The sequence below is a fragment of the Suncus etruscus genome, chromosome 17 (genome assembly GCF_024139225.1).
Source record: "Suncus etruscus isolate mSunEtr1 chromosome 17, mSunEtr1.pri.cur, whole genome shotgun sequence".
Lineage (NCBI taxonomy): Eukaryota > Metazoa > Chordata > Mammalia > Eulipotyphla > Soricidae > Suncus > Suncus etruscus.
In genome coordinates, this window is record NC_064864.1 from 46,369,214 (window position 1) to 46,383,124 (window position 13,911).

Here is a 13,911-nt window from a genome sequence, read left to right on the forward strand (position 1 = left end):
TTTCTCTCCCCCTTTCTCTCTCTCTCTCTCTCTCTCTCTCTCTCTCTCTCTCTCTCTCTCTCACACACACACACACACACACACCATTCTCACTTTTATTTTTAGTTTGCTTGTTGGGGGTCACACTTTATGGTGCTCTCCTGGGCTTGCTTCGGTGGTCATTGTCCTTTCTAAGCTCACACACACCTTCTCTCAAGGATGATACTCCTAAGGTGTTCTTGCACACATGTAGCTATGGCTTGGCTGGAAGTGTGTAGGGAATCAGGCAGTGGGACTCAGCAAATTCTGGTTTCATAGCCTCATACTTGCAAGGTAGCCTTTAGACATGAAAGAAGAGCTTTCTAAGCAGGCTCTCCTGATCCCCAACACTTGGTAGTGAGGCAAGGGATTATTTTAGCAGAGCTCAGAGGACCATATAGGTTGCTGGAGATCGAGCCAGGGTTGGCCTTGTATAAGGCAAGTGCTCTAACCTCTGGACTATCTCTCCAGCCTCCCACAATGTCCTCTTAGGTGATGTGACAATTGGCCCCAATGTTCAATGCAAAGTCCTGAGGATGTGATGCTGCAGAGATCCTGTGGTGTCAGGGATACCCAAGCCACCCTGGTGGTGCTGGGGCCCTCTAAGGATGCATCTGGGATGCTTGGGGGCTCATATGGTACCAGGATTTAAATATGGGTCAGGCTTATCCTAGGCTTGCATGCATCCTAACTCTTCTATGGTCTCTGACCACTATAGTAACTTTGTACATTAAAGACATAAATGTCAGTACTTTTGCAACCATGTTCCCTAAACTACAATTAAAAACTGCCAAAGAGGGGCCGGGTGGTGGCGCTGAAGGTAAGGTGCCTGCCTTGCCTGCACTAGCCTAGGACGGATCGCGGTTCGATCCCCCGGCGTCCCATATGGTCCCCCAAGAAGCCAGGAGCAACTTCTGAGCGCATAGCCAGGAGTAACCCCTGAGCGTCACAGGGTGTGGCCCAAAAACCAAAAAAAAAAAACAAAAACCAAAAAAAAAAAAACAAAAAAAAAAACTGCCAAAGAATGAGAACAAGCAGTGTTGGCAGGGATGTGGAGAGAAAGGAACTCTTATCCACTGCTGGTAGGAATGCTGTATAGTTCAACCTTTATGGAAAGCAATATGGAGATTCTTCCAAAAACTGGAAATCGAGCTCCCATACGACCCAGCTATCCCACTCCTAGGAATATACCCTAGGAACACAAAAATACAATACAAAAGTCCCTTCCTTACACCTATATTCATTGCAGCACTATTTACCATAGCAAGACTCTGGAAACAGCCAAGATACCCTTCAACAGATGAATGGCTAAAGAAACTGTGGTACATATACACAATGGAATATTATGCAGCTGTCAGGAGAGATGAAGTCATGAAATTTTCCTATACATGGATGTACATGGAATCTATTATGCTGAGTGAAATAAGAGAGAGAAAGACGCAGAATGGTCTCACTCATCTATGGGTTTTAAGAAAAATGAAAGACATTCTTGCAATAATAACTTTCAGACACAAAAGAGAAAAGAGCTAGAAGTTACAGCTCACCTCATGAAGCTCACCACAAACAGGGATGAGTTCAGTTAGAGAAATAACTACGTTTTGAACTATCCTAATAATGAGAATGTATGAGGGAAATAGAAAGCCTGTCTAGAATACAGGTGGGGGTTGGGTGGGGAGAAAGGAGATTTGGGACATTGGTGATGGAAATGTTGCACTGGTGATGGGTGGTGTTCTTTACATGACTGAAACCCAAACGCAATCATGTATGTAATAAAGTTGTTTAGGGCCCGGAGAGATAGCACAGCGGTGTTTGCCTTGCAAGCAGCCGATCCAGGACCAAAGGTGGTTGGTTCGAATCCCGGCGTCCCATCTGGTCCCCCGTGCCTGCCAGGAGCTGTTTCTGAGCAGACAGCCAGGAGTAACCCCTGAGCACCACCGGGTGTGGCCCAAAAACCAAAAAAAAAGTTGTTTAAATAAAAAAATTAAAAACTGCCCCTCCCCTTTTCTCCTTTGGAACTCTATGATGTGCATATTGTTTGTCTTTTTTTAGAATTATAAAGTTGAAAGTTTTATTGAGAAGTAGAGAAGAAAGGAGAAGGGAATCCCCATGTGGGGAGGAACTTAGCATAAGACTAGGTTTTCTTTGGACGCTATCCTATATAGCAGGGGTGGCGAACAGGGTTTTTACCCTCACTCAAAATGGCAAAATGCAATATGTGTTTAATAGATTATTGTTAAAATTAGATGCTTTTGTGTGAGCGTTTGTCTGTTTTGGCAGATCACTGCGTGGTGTGGCTCTCTGACTCACAGTTTAAAATTTTGGCTCTTTGTGTCGAACTTGTTTGCTACTCCTGCTATATAGCTTTTCTGTTCTCTACTTTTTTTTTTTTTTTTTTTTTTTTTGGGTCATGCCCGGCAGCGCTCAGGGGTTACTTCTGGCTCTACACTCAGAAATCGCTCCTGGCAGGCTCAGGGGACCATATGAATGCCAGGATTCTAACCACTGTCCTTCTGCATGCAAGGCAAATGCCTTACCTCCATGCTATCTCTCCAGCCTTCTCTCCTTTTTTATTATTATTATTATTATTATTATTATTATTATTATTATTATTATTATTTTGGTTTGGGGCCACCCCCAGTGATGCTCAGGGGTTACTCCTGGTTATGTGTTCAGAAATTGCTCCTGGCTCAAGGGGTCATCTGGGATGCCAGGATTCAAACCACCATCTGTCCAGGATCAGCTATGTGCAAGGCAAATGCGCTATCGCTGTAGCCCCCCTCTGTTTTTTTTGTTTTTGTTTTTGTTTTTGTTTTTTTGTTTTTTGGGCCACACCCGGTGGTGCTCAGGGGTTACTCCTGGCTGTCTGCTCAGAAATAGCTCCTGGCAGGCACGGGGGACCATATGGGACACCGGGATTCGAACCAACCACCTTTGGTCCTGGATCATGTTTTTCTTTCTTTTTTTTTTTTAATTCTTTGTTTTCTGCTCTTTTCATTCTTTCTGTTTTGGTTTTAGGGAGGTACTGGGGGGCCATATGGGATTTTTGCTGGGGATTGAACCCAGATCTCCCCATGTATAAAGCAAGCACCCTACTCAGTTATCTATCACTTCAGCCCTCTAAGTGCATAATTCTTTTTTTTGGGAGGGGTCACACCCGGCAGTGCTCATCAGGGGTTACTCCTGGCTCTATGCTTAGAAGTCGCTCCTGGCAGGTTCAGGGGACCATATGGGATGACGGGATTCGAACCACCGACCTTCTGCATGAAAGGCAAACGCCATGCTATCTTGCCGGCCCCTAAGTGCATAATTCTAACCTGGCATTGTTTAATAGTGAGAGAGACATGGCTTGCATTATCTGTAATATATGTACATTTATAATTAGAAGGTAATTTCAGAATTACTAATACTGCAAAAATAAACCACTAACTGGAGCTCAATATTTGTTATTATTCTTTTGTCTTTAGCCTGAGGCTTTATCACCAACACACTGAGAAAGAGTACTTGAGTTTCTTCCTCCCTCACCTTTTCTGTTCATTTTAAATTTAGTTAATTTATTTGTTTGTATTATATTTTCATAATTTCTCCCAGCCTTTTTGATTTTTTTATTTGCCCACTGTGATGGACAGTACTATTCACAGAAGGGCTTTGTGTGTGTGTGTGTGTGTGTGTGGTTTTTGGGTCACACCTGGCAGTGCTCAGGGGTTATTCCTGACTCCAGGCTCAGAAATTGCTCCTGGCAGGCACGGGAGACCATATGGGACACAGGGATTCGAACCAATGACCTCCTGCATGAAAAGCAAACACCTTAACTCCATGCTATCTCTCCGGTCCCCAGAAGGGCATTTTTATGTTTTTGACAGCCATTCCATCACCCCACCTTCCCCCAGTGTCTGCTTCCCTCTACCTTTGTCTCAGGATCCCCTCCCAAGCACCCATTTTTTAAATATATTGAATATGTGAAAGCATCATTTTTTATTTCAAAATGAAAACTGCACAAAAGCTTATATTCAGAAAAATATTTTCCTGTACACCTGAAGTTCTTTCTACCTCAGACTTAGCTATTTATTGCCTGTAGGTAACCAGCCTTTTATTAGGGGGTGGTTAACAGTATGGCTTGGAGAGGTGGAGTCTCAGAACTGCTCAGCAGGCTGAGCTATGGTATTCACTTCTGAGTTGAGAGCCAGAGCTTGCAGTGCTGCTGGCGGTGCTGTGGGCCTCTAGAACTACCTTTGCTGAACTGAAGCAGGATTGGACACATACAACCATGTGCATACATCTTAACCTAACCCCTGTATCCTTCTGGTGCCAGGGTCACTAATCTTTTTTTATTTATATAAACCATTCTGATTTATAGAATTCTTCAGAGTTGGATTTGTTGTTGTTTGTTTTTGGGTCACACCAGGCAACGCTCAGGGGTTACTCTTGACTCTGCACTCAGAAATCACTCCTGGCAGGCTTGGGGGACCATATGGGATGCCGGGATTTGAACCACCATCCATCTGTGTGCAAGGCAAACGCCCTACTGTTGTGCTATATCTATGGTCCCTGGATTTTATTATTTCTATTTATTTATTTATCTATTTATCTATTTATTTATTTAGTCCTAGCTCTTTGTTCAGAAATTGCTGCTGGCAGGCTCAGGGGACCATATGGGACACCGGGATTCGAACCAACCACCTTTGGTCCTGGATCGGCTGCTTGCAAGGCAAATGCCGCTGTGCTATCTTTCCGGGCCCCCAAAGTCTACTCTTTTTTTTTTTTTTTTTTTTTTTTTGGGCCACACCCGGCAGTGCTCAGGGATTACTCCTGACTGTCTGCTCAGAAATAGCTCCTGGCAGGCACGGGGGACCATATGGGACACTGGGATTCGAACCAACCACCTTAGGTCCTGGATTGGCTGCTTGCAAGGCAAACACCACTGTGCTATCTCTCCGGGCCCCCAAAGTCTACTCTTTTTTTTTTTTTTTTTTTGTGGTTTTTGGGTCACACCCGGCAGCGCTCAGGGGTTATTTCTGGCTCCAGGCTCAGAAATTGCTCCTGGCAGGCACAGGGGACCATATGGGGCGCCGGGATTCGAACCGATGACCTCCTGCATGAAAGGCAAACGCCTTACCTCCATGCTATCTCTGCAGCCCCCAAAGTGTACTCTTTTTTTTTTTTTTTTTTTTTTGGTTTTTGGGCCACACCCGTTTGATGCTCAGGGGTTACTCCTGGCTAAGTGCTCAGAAATTGCCCCTGGCTTGGGGGGACCATATGGGACGCCGGGGGATCGAACCGCGGTCCGTTCCTTGGCTAGCACTTACAAGGCAGACACCTTATCTCTAGCGCCACCTTCCCGGCCCCTAAAGTGTACTCTTAAGTGGTTTAGTATGCTTTAAGTTCATGCAACCATCCAGCTGTTTAATTCTAGAACATTCTCATTCTGTTCTCCCCTCCAAGAAGCCCTTTACCTGTCTTTTCATTTCCTCTCCTGTGAGTCCTAGTAACTGTCTGTCTACTTTTTTTGTCCCTGAATTTATCTATTCTGGAAATTTCACATACATGGAACCTTGATATGGCTTTTTTTGTATCTGCATCATTTACATAGCATAGTGTTTGGGGGCTTTATCCTTGTTATAGGTGTCAATTGTAAGTACTGATACATCAGTCATTTTTATCACCACATGGTATTCCCAGGTCAGGAACACTATTTTTTTGCATATCCATTTATCTATTAGAGGTTGATTCCATTTGGGGCTATTATGAATAATGCCGCTGTCAGCATTAGCAGCTACATCTTAGTGTGAACAAGTATTTTCGGTTTTCCTGGAACCATACCAGGAAACCAGGAACCTCGGGGTCGTATAGAGTGAGTAACTTCTTGAGTAACTGCCAAGCTGCCCTCCAGAACAGTGTCCCGCTTTAGCTTCCCGCCAACAATGTATGTGTGGTCCACATTCTCCCCGTGGTCATCAGCACCACACCAGGAGGTGTGGAATAATTCCCCCCACCCCTGACTCTGATGGAAATTTCCCTCCTCATGAAGGGCATTGAGCGTGAGACCAACTCTTAGGGCAGCTGTGACCACCCTGCTGCTGTACCCCTCCAGGAAGTCTCTACTGGCTCCTGTTTGTCTCCTGCCTGGAACAGTATTGCGTTGGGCCCAGGGAGTGCTGCTGCGTGTTTTTTTTTTTTTTTTTTTTTTTTTTGTGGTTTTTGGGTCATACCTGGCACTGCTCAGGGGTTATTCCTGGCTCCAGGCTCAGAAATTGCTCCTGGCAGACACTGGGGACCATATGGGATGCCGGGATTTGAACCGATGACCTCCTGCATGAAAGGCAAACGCCTTACCTCCATCTATCTCTCCGGCCCCTTCTTTTTTTTTTTTTGTTTTTGGGCCACACCCGTCGGTGCTCAGGGGTGACTCCTGGCTGTCTGCTCAGAAATAACTCCTGGCAGGCACGGGGGACCATATGGGACACCGGGATTCGAACCAACCACCTTTGGTCCTGACTCGGCTGCTTGCAAGGCAAACGCCGCTGTGCTATCTCTCCGGGCCTTTCTTTTTTCCTTTTTGGGCCACACCCGGTGACGCTCAGGGGTTACTCCTATCTATGCACTCAGAAATCGCTCTTGGCTTGGGAGCAACCATATGGGATGCCAGGGGATCAAACCGGGGTCCATCCTAGACGCCATCCAGATGCCTTACCACTTGCGCCACCACTCCAGCCCCGGACTTCTTGGCCAGGCTTTTGGGCAAAGTGGGGGCAAGTCCTGGTGGATTGACATCGATGTTTAGGGTTCTCTTGTTGGGCAGATCTGATGTTCCTCTGGATGGCACGGCTCTTGATGCAGTGCTCCAGAGCACAGCTCTCCGTCTGCCTCTCCTCCAAGACCTCTGAGCTGGTTTTTCTTGGAAAAAGTGTTGCGGGGTGTTCCCTTCATCCCGCGGCCAGCATTTGATTGCCTCACCACCCACCCTGCCAGGCTGGGAGAACCTGTAATATATTCCTTAAAAAGTCCCTGCTGGAAGACATTTCACCTGCCTGGACCACGGGCCAGTTTTGAGCAGCCCTTTGTGTTAATGTGGTTCTTTTCTCTGGCCCTAGCCCACCTTCTGCAGCAGTCCTCTGTATTTCTTCATGGGGTCTACAGGAGAGGAGCTGTCTCGGAGTCAGTGTCCTCCAGTCTGACGGATCGGAGACGCCTGAGCATGAGGGTGTCCAGGTCATACCAGGTCCTGTAGGGCCCTTTCTTGTTTGAATAACCTCTGCAGTTAGCTCCTGCCTGGCCATTCTGCTCTGGACAGGAGCCCTTCTGACGGGTCCAAACCCATTTATTCTGATGTGAGGCCATTCCATGCTCTTGGTTTGAGATTTAGAGAAGTGTGTCCCTCAGTCTGGTGGGTGGTAGACTGACGCAGGTGGAGACCATCTGACTGGGCCCGTCATTGTCACCCCCCACTCCAGCCGGGGGGGGGGGGGACTGGCCTGCCCACCCCAGCGCTGGCCCTGAGCCCTGCGTGGCGGCAGCTGGCAGACACGTGCACGCGCATGCACCCTCCCCAGAGCCAGGCCCCTCTGCAGCCTCATCTTTGCCCTCTTGCACAACCAAAGACACCGGCTGCTTTTAGTCTCTTTTTCAAGTTTTTGTGGTTAGAAGTTCATGTATTTCTCTTGGCCCAAGATGAAAGCCCAGAGCTAGGGTCTGATACATTGTACAAAGCTGCCTCTAATTGGTGTCTGCTTGAAACCTCTTTACCCTGGCCACCAGATCCCCTTTGTAGGGTTTGTATGTGAGGTCAGCCTGGCACTCTCGCTCCCCACTGTACCCCCCCCCACACCCCTCTCACCTGCCTGTGGCCAGGGAAGGCAGTCCATTCCACCTGTTTGTTTTCTTCAGCCTCTTTGAACTGAATTACCCACCAAAAGCAGCAGTGAAATGAAAACAGTTGATGCTGTGTCCTGCCAAGGTTTTTTTTTTTTCTTTCCTTTTAGCCAGGCCTCCAAAATTTAGGTTTTATGGCCAGGGATGCAGCTCATGCAAGGCCTTGGGTTTTACTCCTATCACTGTAAAGAAAAACCCAACAAAACAAAGACAAAAGGTGATTTTCTTAAGAAAATCTTAAGAAAATCCAGGGAAGGCAGTCCATTCCACCTGTTTGTTTTCTTCAGCCTCTTTGAACTGAATTACCCACCAAAAGCAGCAGTGAAATGAAAACAGTTGATGCTGTGTCCTGCCAAGGTTTTTTTTTTTTCTTTCCTTTTAGCCAGGCCTCCAAAATTTAGGTTTTATGGCCAGGGATGCAGCTCATGCAAGGCCTTGGGTTTTACTCCTATCACTGTAAAGAAAAACCCAACAAAACAAAGACAAAAGGTGATTTTCTTAAGAAAATAAAATTGGCGGGGAGCATAGCGATGGTACAGCAGGTATGGTATTTGCCTTGCACATAGCCAACCTGGATTCAGTCCCCAGCATCGGGGCCAGAGAGATAGCATGAAGGTAGGGTGTTTGCCTTGCATGCAGAAGGATGGTGCTGGGTGTGACCCAAAAAAACAAAACAAAAAGAAAACAACCAAAAAAACCCAAAACAATCCAGTATCCCATGTGGTTCCCTGATCCTCCCCTCAGTGACACCTGAGTGTAGAACCAGGAGCATCCTATGCACCACCCCCAAACAAAACAATTAAAAAATGTGCCTGGCATTGCTGGATCCTGGAGATCTCAGGAGGCATCATCCTCTCGGTGCTCCTCAGGTGCGGGCCTCACTACAGTAAGCACTGGAGTTTTCAGCACTGCCCTGCAGGCCAGCAAGGCCAGGGCTGGTGTCAGACCAGGGCCCAGATTACTTTCTGCTGTGTCTCCCCTGGTCTGGCCTCTGGCTGAGGAAGGGGATGAAAAATGCCTTGTGGAAATTTCCAAGGGCCTGGATGCATCAACACCCTCTCAGAACCCACCTCCTGCTCCTGCTGCTTGGTCAGTGGTTCTCTCTGTTTATGGTTTGTATTTGATTGCCGAGAAGTTTACACGTGTATCATTGTGGCTCATGTTTGCACAAGGATGCCATTGCTGCAAATGATTTGTTGTAACTGTGTGTTGAGATGGATTTGAGGCCCAGCCAGTGGTGCTCTGGGCTCACTCCTAGCTCTATTCAGGGATCACTCCTGGAGGGGCTTATGCAGTTCTAGGCATCAAACCCAAGTCTGCTTCATGCAAGAAAGCATCTTACTTGCTGCTTTATCTTCTGGTTCCTCTTAACCTTTCAGTTCCAGCAAACTTCCTGAGGCTCTGGGAGCTCCTCTAGGCCTCTTTTGCACCTGAGGTGTGTCTCCCCCACACCCACCCCCTAGTCCTCCATCACCAGCGATAATTTACTGTGGGGACTTGCCTGGGGACACAGGATTCCCTCCTTTGTTTCATTGTCACTATGATGTGTGTGATTACAGAAGTAGATTCCTGCTTCCCAGTGACCTAGTGATTGAAGAGTGCACATGGGGTACCCTTGTCAGGAAGAGCAGGTTTGGTTGATGTGGGTGCATGTGGGGTGTCAGGTGTCATTGATCTGCCTTGGGGAACTTTCACAATGTTTGTGCTTAGTTTGGAGGTTCATTTCCTGGTGAGTTGAAGGTAGGGGGAGGGTGCCCTGTCGTTCTTTTTTTTTTTTTTTTTTTTTTTTTGGTTTTTGGGTCACACCCGGCAGTGCTCAGGGGTTATTCCTGGCTCCAGGCTCAGAAATTGCTCCTGGCAGGCACGGGAGGACCATATATGGGACGCCGGGATTCAAACCGATGACCTCCTGCATGAGAGGCAAACGCCTTACCTCCATGCTATCTCTCCGGCCCCTGTCGTTCTTGAGAGCAGCCATAGGACAGGTGTTCTTAGCCTACTGAACTAGTACGTCTTAGTGGCTCTAAGGAATGAGGTGTGTGGATCAGAAAGGTTTTCAGTGAGGAAGCCTCATCCGTACGTAGTGCCCATGAACATCTGTTCCTCGGTGCCAGCAGAGAGATTGTATGGTGGACCAGATCTTCCCCTGGATCTGGAGCTAGGGGAGGGCAGGACCAGAGCTTGGTTCTCACAGGTCATGGGGGTCTTTCCTTTTATTCAGGTGGAGGCGAGCCTTTCAGGAATGATTTCTGAGCTCAGAGCCAGGAGTAACTCCTGAGCACTGCAGGGTGTGCCCCCCCCCCCCCCCCAAAAAAAAGTCACCCAGGTGAAGGGCCTTGAGGCTCCTCTCAGGAGACCTGTGGCCTCCAGAACAGAGAACCAGAATTTTTTTTTTTTTTTTTTTGGTTTTTGTTTTTTGGGTCACACCCGGCAGTGCTCAGGAGTCACTCCTGGCTCTATGCTCAGAAATCGCTCCTGGCAGGCACGGGGCACCATATGGGATGCCGGATTCGAACCACCGACCTTCTGCATGAAAGGCAAACGCCTTACCTCCATGCTATCTCTCCGGTCCCAGAAAAATTCTTGAACTAGAAAAACTATTATTTCAAGATTGTTTCTCCTAATGTAATGAATTAAAACTTTTGTATTTGTGTTCCTTTCAGATTTACAGGAACAGATGGACCTAGTGGTTTTGGCTTTGAGTTGACATTTCGTCTGAAGAGAGAAACAGGGGAGTCTGCCCCACCAACCTGGCCTGCAGAGCTTATGCAAGGCTTGGCCAGATATGTGTTCCAGTCAGGTAAGAGCCCTGAGGTCAGCTGGCATGATGGTTCCTTTACTACAAGCCTGGTTGGCTTTGGGAATTCACAGGCATATTTGGGTCTCAGTAGGGTGCCATTTCCTGGGAGCATTCACACCCCATTTGAGTGGCTTGTTTAGCATGCTGTCTCCTAGGTTGTAACCTCCCTGGTCTGTGGAAGAGATGGTCACTGTCATGTCCTCCTCACCACTGTTCTGACACCCTGAACCCGTATGATTCCCAGTGAGCCGCTGACCACACTCTGTGTCTCCTCCATCCCAGTGGTCAGAATGTTCCTTGCTTCTGACTGCCAGTGATCAAATCTTCCTGGGGCCCACCTGCATACTCATTGTAGCTAAGTCTTGGGTGAGGCAGAGAATCTCCAGGGGCTTCTCCATCACATGTAGAGGGATAGCTGGGATCGGGCAGGCCCTTGACCATCAGAAAGGTTAAAGCAAAGAAGTTTGGCTACTGTCGGGGGGGATTGTCCTGTGCTCTGTGCCCTCTGAAGACTGCTGCCAAGGGACCTGAAGTGGTGCTCTGTGAGGGATTCTGTTTCATGGTGGGCTCTGTATTGTCTGAGAGTTCCTGTTAGGCTAACTGATCAGAAGCATTTCCCATTGATTCTTTGGTTTGGTTAGAAGTCTTTGCATGAGGGTCTGGAGAGATAGCACAGTGGTAGGGCATTTTCCTTGCACACAGCCAATCCTGGACGGATGGTGGTTCGAATCCCGGCATCCGATATGGTCCCTCATGCCTGCCAGGAGTGATTTCTGAGCACCGCTGGGTGTTACCCAAAAACAAAAAGGAAAAGTCTTCGCATGAAGTTCAAGACTATTTGGGGGGTGGGGGCACACCTTGTATGCTCAGGAATTACTCCTGGCTATCGATTCTGGCTTGGGGACCATATGGGATGCCGACAAACGCCTTATCTCTGCGCCACCACTCCAGCTCCAATTCAAGACTTTTTATTCGTCTTTGCCCAGAAAAAAACAGAACAGTCTGTAGATCAGGGTCCCCAAACTGTGATCTTGAACTGCCCTCTAGAACAGAGAAGGACCTGGAGGACTTTCTGAGAACATGTACTTGCTAGGTCCAACCGGCACTCCTCAGTGTCCTGGTTGGCCACATTGTCAGATGTTTCTGGTAGAGACTAAATCTGGAGAACTATAAAACTGTAGCTTCTGTAAGTACAGTGACTTTATAGCTATAATTAGGCTATAAATTGGGGGTGCAATCATCCTTTAGGCTGGTCAAACTCCCTGGCCCCTTTTCAAGACCCTGGAAGTCAGTTGTTGAAAGTTTAGCTGTCATAAGGGGAAGGATTGTGGGGCCTGTGGGAGGCACACCCTTCTCTCTCTCTCTCTCTCTCTCTCTCTCTCTCTCTCTCTCTCTCTCTCTCTCTCTCTCTCTCTCTCTCTCTCTCCTCTCTCTCTCTCTCTCTCCTCTCTCTCTCTCTCTCTCTCTCTCTCTCTCTCTTTCCTCTCCTTTCTTCTCCCTCTCCTCTCTCTCTCTCTCCTCTTCTCTTTCTCTTCTCTCTCCTCTTCTCTTCCCTCCCCCCAAAAAAACTTTGTCATCACACAATTCCTTGCAGTTCCACTGCAAGGCCCTCATTCAGTTGTCTAGAGGCCAAACTGGGGTGTCTATTTCTTACCTGCCTTCCCAAAGGGACTCTAAGGTAGCTGGCCTAGGCATGGTACTTGGGTGATAAAGACTAACAGACCACTGACCTACCATTAACCAGGAAGAGGTGGCAATAATAGGGGTTGGAGGAGTTGAGCTTGGGTGCTATCCTTGTATTCTGCTCTCTTCCCTCATGGGATGTCTGAAGCAAATTCTACTATAAAAATATAAAAAAATATCTCTGGGAAACTGGTGTGGAAGTTGTGCTTCCATAGAAAAAGGGAGCTCTTCAGATATAGGTAGCCCCTGGCTTGTCCTGACAGGTAACTCTTGGGTCACTGCTTAAGCCAGTACATTCCTATGTTTATTTCCACTTAATGTACCTGCTCAGGTGGATAGAGATCAGAGAGAAATGTAAAACAGGTGTTATGAGTCATATCAGGTGGAATCATGCTGATGAGGTTCTGCTGTTAAGCTATGAAATAACAATACTGGTGGGTGTGTGGAAAACAGAATTTTATTTGAGGAGTTCATTTCACCCAGATGGTAGACCTTTGATTTGGCACTAGTATGATCATTGATCGAGGCTGATTATCAATAGATACTAAAATAATTGAATAAAGAGACGTTTGGTGGGTCCGGTGAGATAGCACAGCAGTAGAACATTTGCCTTTCATGCAGCCAATTCAGGTGGTTCAAATTCTGGCATTCCATATGGTTGCCCAAGCCTGCCAGGAGTGATTTCTGAACACAGAGCCAGGAGTAACCCCTGAGCGTGGCTGAGTGTGACCCAAAACCAAAAAAAAAAAAAAAAAAAAAAGACATTTGGGTTGGCCAGGGAGATAAATGGCTTATCCAGGGGTCCTCAAACTTTTTAAACAGGGGGCCAGTTCACTGTCTCTCAGACTATTGGAGGGTCTGACTATAGTAGAAACAAAACTTATGAACGAATTTTTTTTTTTTTTTTTTTTTGGTTTTTGGGCCACACCCGGTGACGCTCAGGGTTTACTCCTGGCTATGCGCTCAGAAGTCGCTCCTGGCTTGGAGGACCATATGGGACACTGGGGGATCGAACCACGGTCCGTCCTAGGCTAGTGCAGGCAAGGCAGGCACCTTACCTCTAGCGCCACCGCCCGGCCTCCTTGAACGAATTCTTATGCACACTGCATATATCTTATTTTGCAATGAAGAAACAAAACAGATACAAATACAATATGTGGCCCGCGGGCCATAGTTTGAGGACCACTGGATGGCTCAAGGGCATATGCTTTGCATGAGGGAGCCCCATTCCTATCCCAGATACTGTATGATCCCTCGATTCCATCAGGAGTGTAGTCTCTCCCCAGCTCTGCCAGATGTGACCTTAAGGGGCTGGAGGGATAGCATGGAGGTAAGGCGTTTGCCTTTCATGCAAGAGGTCATCGGTTCGAATCCCAGCGTCCCATATGGTCCCCCGTGCCTGCCAGGAGCAATTTCTGAGCATGGAGCCAGGAGTAACCCCTGAGCACTGCCGGGTGTGACCCAAAAACCACAAAAAAAAAAAAAAAAAAAAAAAAAAAAACAGATGTGACCTTAAAACCAATCAGCCTACCAACCAATAAATC

The 13,911-nt window shown here is 47.4% G+C and overlaps 1 protein-coding gene across 1 annotated transcript in view; it reads left to right on the forward strand.

Moving 5' to 3' along the window:
- Window positions 1-13,911, forward strand: part of SUFU (SUFU negative regulator of hedgehog signaling) — a 122,875-nt gene that overhangs the window by 33,854 nt on the left and 75,110 nt on the right. Inside the window, exon 3 of the mRNA XM_049790882.1 lies at window positions 10,548-10,684. Coding sequence (XP_049646839.1) covers window positions 10,548-10,684 — 137 coding nt within the window. The remainder of the gene's footprint in view (window positions 1-10,547; window positions 10,685-13,911) is intronic.